The sequence below is a fragment of the Cetorhinus maximus genome, unplaced genomic scaffold, assembly GCF_964194155.1.
Source record: "Cetorhinus maximus unplaced genomic scaffold, sCetMax3.hap1.1 HAP1_SCAFFOLD_1350, whole genome shotgun sequence".
NCBI lineage: Eukaryota > Metazoa > Chordata > Chondrichthyes > Lamniformes > Cetorhinidae > Cetorhinus > Cetorhinus maximus.
This window is the reverse complement of record NW_027597291.1, coordinates 74,338-88,800: the sequence shown is the minus strand read 5'-3', so window position 1 is coordinate 88,800 and position 14,463 is coordinate 74,338. Positions and strand designations below refer to the sequence as shown.

At 54.4% G+C, this 14,463-nt stretch overlaps 1 protein-coding gene across 1 annotated transcript in view; it reads right to left on the bottom strand.

Annotated features, from left to right (window-relative positions):
- Nucleotides 1–2,304: 2,304 nt before the first annotated feature.
- Nucleotides 2,305–14,463, bottom strand: part of LOC144676090 (ubiquilin-4-like) — a gene marked incomplete at its 3' end in the record, with an annotated part of 43,010 nt that continues 30,851 nt past the window's right edge. Inside the window, exons 3-10 of the mRNA XM_078536604.1 lie at nt 13,615–13,778; nt 11,978–12,240; nt 10,455–10,613; nt 9,149–9,365; nt 5,751–5,890; nt 4,325–4,408; nt 3,325–3,440; nt 2,305–2,771 (exon numbers count right to left, since the gene is read on the bottom strand). Coding sequence (XP_078392730.1) covers nt 2,305–2,771; nt 3,325–3,440; nt 4,325–4,408; nt 5,751–5,890; nt 9,149–9,365; nt 10,455–10,613; nt 11,978–12,240; nt 13,615–13,778 — 1,610 coding nt within the window. The remainder of the gene's footprint in view (nt 2,772–3,324; nt 3,441–4,324; nt 4,409–5,750; nt 5,891–9,148; nt 9,366–10,454; nt 10,614–11,977; nt 12,241–13,614; nt 13,779–14,463) is intronic.

The window sequence follows — 14,463 nt, the reverse complement described above, 5'->3', positions numbered from 1 at the left end:
GCAGGAAGGAGAGAGAGATAAAAAGAGAGTGTCAATAATAGTCTTTGCTTTCCAGGATTATTGAACAGGCAGGTTATTCTTGTGCATTACAGCCCCAATGAAGCAGCTGAGTCACGGGGACTGGAGGTTTGTAGGTTTTACCCAAATTGGTATTCGCTGATCACTGTCAGGCAGGGGCATCCCAACCAGAAACATCACCAAGTGCAAACCTGCTGGTCTCTGTGGCCCCAGTGCTCTCTTATTCTCGGATACAATGCCCAGGTTCACCCCTTATTAATGTTTAATCACCTTTTGTGTACCTCAGGCCTTTCAAATTCCCCTCCAATTATCAACTTCAGCTCCATGGCCAAACTGCCTCTTGCTGATGTCAGGACGTGCTGGGTTCGAGGCACAGTTCACAAACCCAGGCCCTGAACCTTGATGACACTCCCAATGCTGATGTAAAGACTCAGCTGCGGGACTGCCTCACCAGAAAAGACAATCCCCAAACCCTCTGCAACCTTCTAGCTCAGTAAGTATTACCCTCCTCCGATCCACACCTTGGCTGAATGGGTGTCAAGTCTCTCCTTGGAGTCAGAGGGTCAGTGCTGAGGGAGCGCCGCACTGTCGGAGGGTCAGTACTGAGGGAGTGCCGCACTGTCGGAGGGTCAGTGCTGAGGGAGCGCCGCACTGTCGGAGGGTCAGTACTGAGGGAGCGGTGCACTGTCGGAGGATCAGTACTGAGGGAGCGGCGCACTGTCGGAGGGTCAGTACTGAGGGAGCGCCGCACTGTCGGAGGGTCAGTACTGAGGGAGCACCGCACTGTCGGAGGGTCAGTACTGAGGGAGCACCGCACTGTCGGAGGGTCAGTACTGAGGGAGCGCCGCACTGTCGGAGGGTCAGTACTGAGGGAGCGCCGCACTGTCAGAGGGTCAGTGCTGAGGGAGCGCCGCACTGTCGGAGGGTCAGTACTGAGGGAGTACCGCACTGTCGGAGGGTCAGTACTGAGGGGGCGCCGCACTGTCGGAGGGTCAGTACTGAGGAGGCGCCGCACTGTCAGAGGGTCAGTACTGAGGAAGCGCCGCACTGTCAGAGGGTCAGTACTGAGGGAGCGCCGCACTGTCGGAGGGTCAGTACTGAGGGAGCGCCGCACTGTCGGAGGGTCAGTGCTGAGGGAGCGCCGCACTGTCGGAGGGTCAGTGCTGAGGGAGCGCCGCACTGTCGGAGGGTCAGTACTGAGGGAGCGCCGCACTGTCGGAGGGTCAGTACTGAGGGAGCGCCGCACTGTCGGAGGGTCAGTACTGAGGGAGCGCCGCACTGTCAGAGGGTCAGTGCTGAGGGAGCGCCGCACTGTCGGAGGGTCAGTACTGAGGGAGTACCGCACTGTCGGAGGGTCAGTACTGAGGGGGCGCCGCACTGTCGGAGGGTCAGTACTGAGGAGGCGCCGCACTGTCGGAGGGTCAGTACTGAGGAAGCGCCGCACTGTCAGAGGGTCAGTACTGAGGGAGCGCCGCACTGTCGGAGGGTCAGTACTGAGGGAGCGCCGCACTGTCGGAGGGTCAGTACTGAGGGAGCGCCGCACTGTCGGAGGGTCAGTACTGAGGGAGGGCCGCACTGTTGGAGGGTCAGTACTGAGGGAGTGCCGCACTGTCGGAGGATCAGTACTGAGGGAGTGCTGCACTGTTGGAGGCATCGTCTTCGGGTGAGCCTTTAAGCCCAAGACCCCCGTCTGCCCCTTCACGTGGATGTAAAAGATCCTAAGGCCACTAGTGGAAGAGGAGCTGGGGGGAAGTGGGGGGTCCATGCCGTAATGCTATTGTTGCTGGACTAGTAATCCAGAGACCCAAGGTAATGCTCTGGGGACCCGTGTTCGAATCCCGCCACAGCATGTGGTGGAATTTGAGTTCAATAAAAATCTGAAATTAAAAATCTAATGATGACCATGAAACCCATTGTGGATTGTTGTAAAAACCCATCGGGTTCACTAAACCCCTTTAGGGGGGGAAATCTGCCGCCCTTACCCGGTCTGGCCTACACGTGACTCCAGACCCCACAGCCACGTGGTCGACTCTTAAAAGTGCCCTCTGAACGAGAGCAATTAGGGATGGGCAATAAATGCTGGCCTGGCCAGGGACGCCCGCATCCCGTGAATGAACGAGAAAAGAAAAAGGGTGGAAAGGGTGGAGATTGGTGAGGATTTTCCCTGGTGTCCTGGGGACATTATTTTCCCCTCAACCAACATCACAGGTCATCACCTCGCTAGGCGCAGCTTGGCTGCTGTGTTTCCTACGTTACAACAGTGTCTATGCTTTAATCATAACTTACTGGCTGTAAAGTGCTTTGGGACATCCGGGAAGACTACGTAAATGGAAGTTCTGTTAAGTCTCTGTCCCGCAGGCCACGGGGTTGACTCAGTTTGAATCAATCGCCTTGCGCAGCCAGCTTTCGTCTGTTCAGCGGTGAGCCAGAACACTCTCGCTGAGTACAGGGCTGTGTTACAGTGCTCGCAACAGGCCATGAGGATTGTCAGCGCTCTGCGGACCCTTACTTGAGTATTAGCCCCAGCTAACATCTGTAACATCTGCTGCATCAGCTGTTGCTGTGGGTTGCTGCCCCCTGTCCCCGGGGCTGTAGGCGCTGGGCTCTCGGAGCTGACGTTGACGTTCCCGCTGCTGGCCGTGGTGGGTGCCGCCGCCGCCGTCGTGGTGGTGGGCGTCGATCCGCTGCCGAGGCCTCCGAGCCCGCCCAGACCTCCGACAGAAGCAGGGGCGCCGGGGGCGGCGGGGCTGAATCTGAGCACAAAGGAGAAAACACACACAGCGGTCACCACTCTGACAGCCAACCCTTCCCGTTACCCCATAACCTGTTAATGCGGCAGCTTCCACAGGCAGTGCCAGTCCCTGCACCCACGGCTCTGGGTCTGTGGGCCACCCCCTCTCGCATCGGAGCCACTTCCCCCTCCCCACAACACCCCCACCTTGCCAGGCTCTCCTTGGGAGCGGTCAGAGCCTGGCCAAAAGGCCGGGACGTGTTCCCGCTGAGCGCCCACGGGTATCTGAGGGAGGGACGTGAAGTTCCCTCCGGCTGGGTGTGGTAGAGAATTAAACAGCAACGAGGCAAGAGGAAGGGAGCTGTGTGCAGCGTCTGCACGTTCCACATCCCAGAGGGCACAGGGGAAAGCTTTAGAAGCTCGTCCGGGGAGGGGATGCTGAGGTAGCCTGGAAGTAGCCCCCACCCCCCCCGCCCCACATGACACCGCACAGCACCTTCGGAGCAGGAGGGCAGGCAGCTGGCATCAGATGCTGGAGAGTTGGTACCCGCGTCTCTGCGCAGAGGTGGCCTTACCCTGGTAGAAGTCCCGGTGCTTCGTTCTGCAGTGTCTGCAGCCCCTGTTGGATCTGGAGTAAGGCTTGCATTGCCCGGGGATTAGCCATGACCGACAGCACATCAGGATTCTGCATCTGGAGGAGAACAAATCACTTTAAAGGCAGGAAAGCATCTCACAAACTGACAGAGCACAAGGAGGTCATTCAGCCCATTGTGTCTGTGCTGGCCCCTGTGAAACAGCTAATTAGTTAGTCTCAGTCCCACCGCAATCGATTGTTTACCCCATATCCCTGCAAACTGTTCCCCTTCAAGTATTTATCCAATTTCCCCTTATTGAATCTGCTTCCACCGCCCTTTCAGATCGTAACTCACTCATAAAATAAATCTCATCTTCCCTAAAATAAAACTAAAGTAATATGGATGCTGGAAATCTGAAACAAAAAGAGAGAATGTTGCAAAAAATTCAGCAGGTCTGGCAGCACCCGTACAGAGAGAAACAGAGTTAATGACTCTTCTTCAGAGCAGGTACAGCACGGGGTTAGATACAGAGTAAAGCTCCCTCTACACTGTCCCCATCAAACACTCCCAGGACATGTACAGCACGGGGTTAGATACAGAGTAAAGCTCCCTCTACACTGTCCCCATCAAACACTCCCAGGACAGGTACAGCACGGGGTTAGATACAGAGTAAAGCTCCCTCTACACTGTCCCCATCAAACACTCCCAGGACAGGTACAGCACGGGGTTAGATACAGAGTAAAGCTCCCTCTACACTGTCCCCATCAAACACTCCCAGGGCAGGTACAGCACGGGGTTAGATACAGGGTAAAGCTCCCTCTACACTGTCCCCGTCAAACACTCCCAGGACAGGTACAGCACGGGGTTAGATACAGGGTAAAGCTCTCTCTACACTGTCCCCTGACACTGTAAGCTGCTCAAGGTGGCATTCAGTCCTTGAAAGGCCAACATTTGTGAATGAAGAAACAAATACAGAATAGTAGGAGGCCATTAGCTTTACCTGCTGCAAGAAGATGGGCATCTGGAGTCGGAGCTGATCCTGCAGCTGTGTGTTGCCAGCGAACAAGGGGTTATTCATCAAAATCTACAGGAAGGAATTAAGGGTCGGGAGGGGAAAAAGGAGAGAATCATTAGGGAAGAGAGTCACAGCAGCCGCCCGCGCACACCGGACACGTGAGCACACATGGGTAGGGGCTCGAAAGGCGAGCTCTCTAGGGTGGTGGTAATTTAAGATGGGCTCAATGGCCTTCCTCACCATGGGAGAACACCACTTGTCTGAACCATCTTTTAGGAAGGAATTGTTTTCAAACCCCATCCTGAGGGAGACATACCCTGCCCCCCCAGTGTAAGGGTCACCGTCCGCGCTTGGGTTTCATGGTCCCCTGGCTTTTTACACGGGGGCTGGGGTGGTTGTTCGAGTTGCTTCCTAATGGGCGGCACTGGGCCTCAGTGGAGGGGCTGAACGCCCCATTCTGTTGCGCTGTTCCTGGTCCGTGTGAGAAGTGGGTGGCCAGGTCATGGTGCGCTGTCCCACTGCGACCATGCAGCTATTAACGGTAATGGGCAGGGTGTTGGAAATAGAGAAGTCAATCCCCAGGGCCCTCGTCAAGCACAAATTCTGCGCAACTGTGTAAAGGCAGGAGCTCCCAGTCCAGATGGGTATTGTGGTAGCTTTTACTTCATGCAGCGTTTAGGCCACTGCAGTAAGGCAGCTGGCTACCCAGGGATGGGTCAGATGGGGGAAACAGGCGTGGCAGCTGCCTCCCCCCTCCTGCCCCTCAGGCAGAACACAGAAACCAGCGTACAGCGAGTGTCACTGATTCCTGAGGCATCTCCAAAGAATGATGGAGGTGGGGGTGGAAAAGGAAAATGAGAAAACACAGACAGCTGCCCCTAACAGAAGCCACCCTTTAACGGAGCCAAAGCTCGGTCCTTTCAAGTGACACAGGATGTTAGAGGTAGTATCGAAACAGAGAGACAGGCCGGCTCAGCACAGGGTGACCATTCGGAACAGGGAGGGGGTTGGGACTAATTGATGGCTCTTTCCAAGAGCTGGCACAGGCACAATAGGCTGAATGCGCTCCGTCTGTGCCAGGTTATTCGATGGACACACAGAAGGCAGCTGATGACTGGCTTGACCCTCGAGGGTTCTGCCATCTGCATGTGTCAGCTCCAGTGAGGGGCAGTGCCCTGACCTGCCAGCGTCCATCATCATTGCCTCAGCTGCCCCCTAACTTGCTGGTTCAGAGGGAGCCGCAGGGTAAACTCAGTGACCGGGCATCAGTCGCAGATGGCTAGCTGCTGATCCCACTGCCTGCCCTCCTGCCAAGGGAGGCCTGACCAAGTCTGCTCAGTGAGGTGGGGGCGGGCAGGGTCGCTCCTTGGCCGAGTTAGAGGACGTCCAGTTCTGGCCGAGTGACCACTACCTGTGAGGCGAGGTCAGGGTTCTGGGACAGGGACTGCATCATGCTCCTCATGTACGGTGCGGACAGCATGTTCTGTATTAGCTGCGGGTTCTCCGATATCTGCTGCATTAGGCTCTGCATCCCCGGGCTGTTGAACATTCCTGCGAAGAGCAGACATATAAAAATTATTTTTAACAAATCACAGGCAGGGGTACAGGGGGCTCGAACTGCTGACGATCGTCCTGGTGAATCTGTGCCAACACCCAAGACAAACGCATCCTTCCTGAGGCACGGTGGCCCCAACTCTATACGGTTGCTTAAAGATTCCCCTAGCACCAGTGTCCCGCAAAAGGGGACACAAACTCCTGCTTCAGTCTAGCTGGAGGCCACCCCATCTCTCTGAAAACACGGTCACACCAAGGACGGCACTGCCACCAACTGAGCTAAACAGTTGGGCTACCATAACCACCTTCAGGCCACTCTGCTCTCCCTACCCGATTCTATTGCTTCTCCAGCTCTGCCCTCCTGTTCTCGAAGGTGTTAACTCGTTGCCGGAAGGACAGTTGTGTGTGTGGGGAGGGGCAGCAGATGCCTGCGCTTACTTGGGTGACCATGATCCTCTGGCAAAGCCAGGCGAGCAGGAGCTATCGTCACCTGACACACACTCTTATTTCAGCAGAACGCAGGCAGAGTTCCTCCCAACGCAGCATCCGTGTGTCGTCCCCAACCACCCCCCCAATTATCCAGAGACAGAAGCAGACTGCAGCATTGCAGGGCTGTGACCTCCCTGAGCTACCAGCCTCGATAACCGCTGCAATAACTTACGCAGCTACCAAGGAGAGGAGGGGAGCCCTATTTCAATTGATTGTGCGCCCTTTGGTTCATGCCACCACTTTTGAAAACCCACCGTTTCACTGCGCTGTCCGTCCAAAGCTCTGACCGGCAGACGCAGGCACGAAGCCAGGGGGAGCGGATAACTGACAGGATTATCACTGTCTGTCCATACTCCCAAACCAGACTGAGAGGCTGCTGCTCTCATCATTCTGCACCAGCTGAAGACACCAGAAAAGCTGCACTCGTACACCCTCCAGAGGCCATGCGAGGGACCAGCACCCATCAGCTCAGGAACAGGGTGGCTGTCCTTTTACAGGGGAAAAGTGGCTGAGACACACCAGCAGGAAGAGATCCTGCACTGTACCTGCCCTGGGAGTGTTTGATGGGGACAGTGTAGAGGGAGCTTTACTCTGTATCTAACCCTGTACTGTACCTGTCCTGGGAGTGTTTGATGGGGACAGTGTAGAGGGAGCTTTACTCTGTATCTAACCCCGTGCTGTACCTGTCCTGGGAGTGTTTGATGGGGACAGTGTAGAGGGAGCTTTACTCTGTATCTAACCCCGTGCTGTACCTGTCCTGGGAGTGTTTGATGGGGACAGTGTAGAGGGAGCTTTACTCTGTATCTAACCCCGTGCTGTACATGTCCTGGGAGTGTTTGATGGGGACAGTGTAGAGGGAGCTTTACTCTGTATCTAACCCTGTGCTGTACCTGTCCTGGGAGTGTTTGATGGGGACAGTGTAGAGGGAGCTTTACTCTGTATCTAACCCCGTGCTGTACCTATCCTGGGAGTGTTTGATGGGGACAGTGTAGAGGGAGCTTTACTCTGTATCTAACCCTGTGCTGTACCTGTCCTGGGAGTGTTTGATGGGGACAGTGTAGAGGGAGCTTTACTCTGTATCTAACCCTGTGCTGTACCTGTCCTGGGAGTGTTTGATGGGGACAGTGTAGAGGGAGCTTTACTTTGTATCTAACCCCGTGCTGTACCTGTCCTGGGAGTGTTTGATGGGGACAGTGTAGAGGGAGCTTTACTCTGTATCTAACCCCGTGCTATACATGTCCTGGGAGTGTTTGATGGGGACAGTGTACAGGGAGCTTTACTCTGTATCTAACCCCGTGCTGTACCTGTCCTGGGAGTGTTTGATGGGGACAGTGTACAGGGAGCTTTACTCTGTATCTAACCCCGTGCTGTACCTGTCCTGGGAGTGTTTGATGGGGACGGTGTAGAGGGAGCTTTACTCTGTATCTAACCCCGTGCTGTCCCTGTCCTGGGAGTGTTTGATGGGGACAGTGTAGAGGGGGCTTTACTCTGTATCTAACCCCGTGCTGTACCTGTCCTGGGAGTGTTTGATGGGGACAGTGTAGAGGAAGCTTTACTCTGTATCTAACCCCGTGCTGTACCTGTCCTGGGAGTGTTTGATGGGGACAGTGTAGAGGGAGCTTTACTCTGTATCTAACCCCGTGCTGTACCTGTCCTGGGAGTGTTTGATGGGGACAGTGTAGAGGGAGCTTTACTCTGTATCTAACCCCGTGCTGTACCTGTCCTGGGAGTGTTTGATGGGGACAGTGTAGGGGAAGCTTTACTCTGTATCTAACCCCGTGCTGTACCTGTCCTGGGAGTGTTTGATGGGGACAGTGTAGAGGGAGCTTTACTCTGTATCTAACCCCGTGCTGTACCTGTCCTGGGAGTGTTTGATGGGGACAGTGTAGGGGAAGCTTTACTCTGTATCTAACCCCGTGCTGTACCTGTCCTGGGAGTGTTTGATGGGGACAGAGTAGAGGGAGCTTTACTCTGTATCTAACCCCGTGCTGTACCTGTCCTGGGAGTGTTTGATGGGGACAGTGTAGAGGGAGCTTTACTCTGTATCTAACCCCGTGCTGTCCCTGTCCTGGGAGTGTTTGATGGGGACAGTGTAGAGGGGGCTTTACTCTGTATCTAACCCCGTGCTGTACCTGTCCTGGGAGTGTTTGATGGGGACAGTGTAGAGGGAGCTTTACTCTGTATCTAACCCCGTGCTGTACCTGTCCTGGGAGTGTTTGATGGGGACAGTGTAGAGGGAGCTTTACTCTGTATCTAACCCCGTGCTGTACCTGTCCTGGGAGTGTTTGATGGGGACAGTGTAGGGGAAGCTTTACTCTGTATCTAACCCCGTGCTGTACCTGTCCTGGGAGTGTTTGATGGGGACAGTGTAGAGGGAGCTTTACTCTGTATCTAACGCCGTGCTGTACCTGTCCTGGGAGTGTTTGATGGGGACAGTGTAGAGGGAACTTTACCCTGTATCTAACCCCATGCTGTACCTGTCCTGGGAGTGTTTGATGGGGGCATTGTAGAGGGAGCTTTACTCTGTATCTAACCCCGTGCTGTACCTGCCCTGGGAGTGTTTGATGGGGACAGTGTAGAGGGAGCTTTACTCTGTATCTAACCCCGTGCTGCACCTGTCCTGGGAGTGTTTGATGCTGGCATCAGCTTTCAATTCCCCAATAATTGCAATGAGGGACATTAGGATGAAACATGTTATAGGGAATGAATCTTTTTTGCTGCATCACAGGGAGCCTCTGGGGGCTGGTCTGTCCGGACATTACGTACCGTTCCCGAGGTTCCCGGCGTTAATGCCAAAGGGGTTGGATACTGGCGGTGTTGTCTGGTTAGTGTTGTTCCCTCCTTCACTGCCGGAGCCAGCAGTCGGGGAGGCCGGTGACGTCGGCACCCAGGGATTCGGTAAGGGCTCTCTGTTCTCAGTCCGCGACGGCTGGGCGTTGCTGTCTGAACCACCTCCCAGTGCCGTGAACGGGTTGCCTCCAAACTGGAAAACAGCAAAACACAGCAGGTTAGAGGAGAACGAGGGATCACTCGGACAATTGGGTCAATGCAGACAAACACCTCACCACAACCTCACAACCAACAACAGCATCCAAATGTTGCAGTGATTCCATTTCTCCAATGCAATGGGGGCAGGGGAGGGAACAAACTGACACCTCCGAAGCCAGAGCTGATTCAGGATATGCAGTGAACCAAATATCACTGCACTGGGTGATATACAGTGACAGACCTGTCGCCACCAGTACTGTGCCCCAGTGTTATACAGTGACAGACCTGTCCCCACCAGTACTGTACCACAGTGTTATACAGTGACAGACCTGTCCCCACCAGTACTGTACCCCAGTGTTATACAGAGACAGACCTGTCCCCACCAGTACTGTACCCCAGTGTTATACAGTGACAGACCTGTCCCCACCAGTACTGTACCACAGTGTTATACAGAGACAGACCTGTCCCCACCAGTACTGTACCCCAGTGTTATACAGTGACAGACCTGTCCCCACCAGTACTGTACCCCAGTGTTATACAGTGACAGACCTGTCCCCACCAGTACTGTACCCCAGTGTTATACAGAGACAGACCTGTCCCCACCAGTACTGTACCCCAGTGTTATACAGTGACAGACCTGTCCCCACCAGTACTGTACCCCAGTGTTATACAGAGACAGACCTGTCCCCACCAGTACTGTACCCCAGTGTTATACAGTGACAGACCTGTCCCCACCAGTACTGTACCACAGTGTTATACAGAGACAGACCTGTCCCCACCAGTACTGTACCCCAGTGTTATACAGTGACAGACCTGTCCCCACCAGTACTGTACCCCAGTGTTATACAGTGACAGACCTGTCCCCACCAGTACTGTACCCCAGTGTTATACAGAGACAGACCAGTCCACACCAGTACTGTACCCCAGTGTTATACAGAGACAGACCAGTCCACACCAGTACTGTACCCCAGTGTTATACAGAGACAGACCCGTCCCCACCAGTACTGTACCCCAGTGTTATCTGAACAGCCCCAGCTCCTTCCTGCAGTCTGCATGCCTCTGAATGCTGGTCGCGTACAGTTACCTGTTCTCTGGCTGCGCTGAACATGGGCTCCTGAATGTCAGTGTACATGCGTCGCAGTGCGTTGTAACCGCCAGGAATGCTCTCGAGGTTGCTGAGTGCCCGGTCCTGATTCCTCATCATTTCCTGCATCATGGCTGGGTTTCGAGCCAGTTCCATAGTCTACAGGGAGGTAGATTGTTTAAAAGTGAGAGTTACTGACTGAAACTGTACACATTGAACACAACCACACACACAGGTAGATTGGTTAGAGTGAGAGTTGCTGACTGAAAGTGGACACACTGAGTACACACACCTACTAGCTTTTAGGAGCGAAGATGTTTGTGCGCTGTGCAGTCGCTTGAACCATTTGCTTGATGCCCCATCTCGAGCTATCCCTCATCTTGCCCAAGCATGCTAACAGCTGCCCACTCAAACCTACTCAAGCGGCCACTCCTTAGATGGTACTAGGGAGTGACTGGCTGCTGACCCGTGTGGATTAAGCAGAGCTAAGAAAAGTCCTATCCCTCATGTACTTTACCGTGGGAGGCGTACGGGTGGGCAGGGAAGGAACAGCGAGCAGGAACCTCAGCTGACATTACTCCTCAATAAGAAAAAGAAAGTGCTGGAAAAACTCAGCAGGCTGGCGGCATCTGTGGAGAGAGAAACACAGTTAGTGTTTCGAGTCCGTATGACTCTTTTTCGGAACTGAAGGAACGGGGTTGGGTTTTTTTTTTGCTTTTATTGTCACGAACCCTTCCCCGGTACAAGCCCGTCGGGGACGAGCACAACAGACAACAGCTCAGGTTCAGCACTTTATAAATGCGAGTTGTTGTAGGTGATTCACACCGTAGGTTCCTGTCCCCATAAACCAGCTGAAAGTGTATTAATATCAGCAAAGTAACTTTCCTTATTGAATGGTTTTGGCAAGGTTTGAGCCTGCGTGTGCAGGAGAAATGCAGTAAGAGCCCCTGGGCTTTCTCAAAGCAATCACATTCAATCTGTTCAATCGCGTATTGGCCAGAGTTGTAACCACAGGCATCCTGTGGTTTCACTGAGGAGGTTACCTCGGGGTCTCTTGGCTTTTGCTAGCTTGCATCAGCACAGGGACTGCACCATCAGCAGCTTCCAAGCTGAAAGCCTGCGTCCTGGTGAGTGAGAATTTGGACATCGGCCCCTAGGCAGGAGGGCAAAGCCATCTCACCCGGCTCTGCTGCGCTTTCCAGGGGCCCACGTACACTTCAAAAGGGATTTGGTCAACTACAAGGGAAATAACACCAGGCAAATCTGGGGAGCAGGGAGCAGGTGGGGAGCGGGATGGGGGCGGGATGGGGGGGCGGGGGCGGGGGGGAGAGACGGGAAGGGTCCCAGGGACTGGGATTACGGGGAACTACCCCCTCCTGGCTTCCTTGCACCTGTACTTTCATAACTTGCACTACTTTTTCCGGAGTCTCAGGCATAATTCAGTTACCACTCCCTCCTTCGACCAACTAAAAATGGGGGTTTAAACGGGATGTGGTGAAGGGGGGGCCAAGGAGGTTCTGTACCTGTCTCATTAACTCGGGGTTGTTTAACATATGACTGATCTCTGGGTTTCTCTCCATCAGCTGCTGCATCTGAGGGTTCGCCATGATCATCTGCCTCATCAGGTCGGGGTTCGACATCATGTTCTGTACAAAGGGATTCTCCATGATCTGGGCCAGCATGTCCGGGTTCGACATCAGCTGCCGCTGCATCTGCTGCTGAAGCTCCATGAAATTAGCCGAGCCCATGCCCAGGCTCCCGAGGCCAGGGATGCCACCGAATCCAGCTGTGAAAAAAAAAATAAAACCACACATGGGGGCACAACGCTCATTACATCCAAATTACAACACAGGAAACAGCCCATTCAGCCCCTCTGCTCCGTGCTGGTGTTTCTACTCCACACGAGCCTCCTCCCACCCCCCTCTCCCTCTCCCCCCACCCCCCTCTCCCTCTCCCCCTCATCAACATATCCTTCTATTCCTCTCTCCCTCGTGTGTTTATCCAGCTTCCCCCCCACCTTCAATCCATCTCTGCGATTCACCTCGACCACTCCCCGTGGGAGCGAGTCCCACATTCTCCCCGCTCCCCGTGGGAGCGAGTCCCACATTCTCCCCGCTCCCCGTGGGAGCGAGTCCCACATTCTCCCCGCTCCCCGTGGGAGCGAGTCCCACATTCTCCCCGCTCCCTGTGGGAGCGAGTCCCACATTCTCCCCGCTCCCCGTGGGAGCGAGTCCCACATTCTCCCCGCTCCCCGCGGGAGCGAGTCCCACATTCTCCCCGCTCCCCGTGGGAGCGAGTCCCACATTCTTCCCGCGGGAGCGAGTCCCACATTCTCCCCGCTCCCCGTGGGAGCGAGTCCCACATTCTCCCCACACCCTGTGGGAGCGAGTCCCACGATCTCCCCACTCTCCGTGGGAGCGAGTCCCACATTCTCCCCGCGGGAGCGAGTCCCACATTCTCCCCGCTCCCCGCGGGAGCGAGTCCCACATTCTCCACACTCTCTGGGTAAAGAAGTTTCTCCTCAATTCCCCATCGGATTTATCAGTGACTGTCTGATATCGATGGCCCCCCTCATTCTGGTCTCCCCTCCCCCTGACAAGTGGAAACATCTTCTCTACGTTGACCCTATCGAACCCTTTCAGGATTTTAAAGACCTCGGTTAGGTCACCCCCTCGGCCTCCTCTTTTCTAGAGAAAAGAGCCCTGGCCTGTTCGATCTTTCCTGATGGTTATAATTAATCTGGGCACTCTCAAAAGAGGACACAACTACACAAAAACCAGGAGATGCTCATCTCTCTTCAATTCTCTCCCCTCAAAAGAGGGCTGGCAGCTCTCTGGTGTCTCACCCAGGGTGACCGTTACTCACAGACCTAAGTAGGAGAGCCTAAAGGGCTATGAAACCCTGGGGGGGGTGGGGGCCTCATTGCCATGTTCAAACCGGTCTGTAATCCAGGCCCAAACGCACGCACCGCTCAGCAGGAATCTGTGGATAATGATCAGGAGAAGGAAGCCTGGCTTATTCCCACCAATCCATCCTTCCTCACTGAGACACGCCGTCAGCTGTTTGAACTCCTCATCCCCTCATCTCCCATTCTTAGCTTTCGCCTTATTCTATCAGCAGGAGTCAAACTGGCGGTGTGACCTACGACCACGGTTCTTACATAATACGGATGGGGAGGAAGTGGGTGTCCCTGTTGGAGGGGCTGTGTTGGCCGGACTGCTCGTGCTGGTGACCATGCCTGTGGTGGGTTCGGGCCTCGTGCTGACCTCCTCAGCGCTGGGGGCACTGGACGACGTTGACGGCTGTGTGCTGGAGTCCTGGAGCCTGGCAAAGCAGAGTGAGAACAACACAGTCAGTGCTGCACGGAGAGCAAAGAGCTTCCCCCATCACACAGCAAACAAGGTTTCCGTAACTCAAGGAGGGTCCAGGAATGAACCCCAGCCCTCCTTTCACTGCCCAGCATTGAAGGCCAGACAGCAAATCCAACACCCAGTACATAGCTGAGGCAAAACAAAAAAAAATCAAAGGCTGGACCAGAAGTAAAGCCATTCATTAAAGCTGTTGCAAAAGCTCTATTCCTAATCAAATTCCATCTAAGTAACATACTTTTCCCACATTTTAGACACTGAGTAACAATATCAAACACTCCCAGGACAGGTACAGCACGGGGTTAGATACAGAGTAAAGCTCCCTCTACACTGTCCCCATCAAACACTCCCAGGGCAGGTACAGCACGTGGTTAGATACAGAGTAAAGCTCCCTCTACACTGTCCCCATCAAACACTCCCAGGACAGGTACAGCACGGGGTTAGATACAGAGTAAAGCTCCCTCTACACTGTCCCCATCAAACACTCCCAGGGCAGGTACAGCACGTGGTTAGATACAGAGTAAAGCTCCCTCTACACTGTCCCCATCAAACACTCCCAGGACAGGTACAGCACGGGGTTAGATACAGAGTAAAGCTCCCTCTACACTGTCCCCATCAAACACTCCTAGGACAGGTACAGC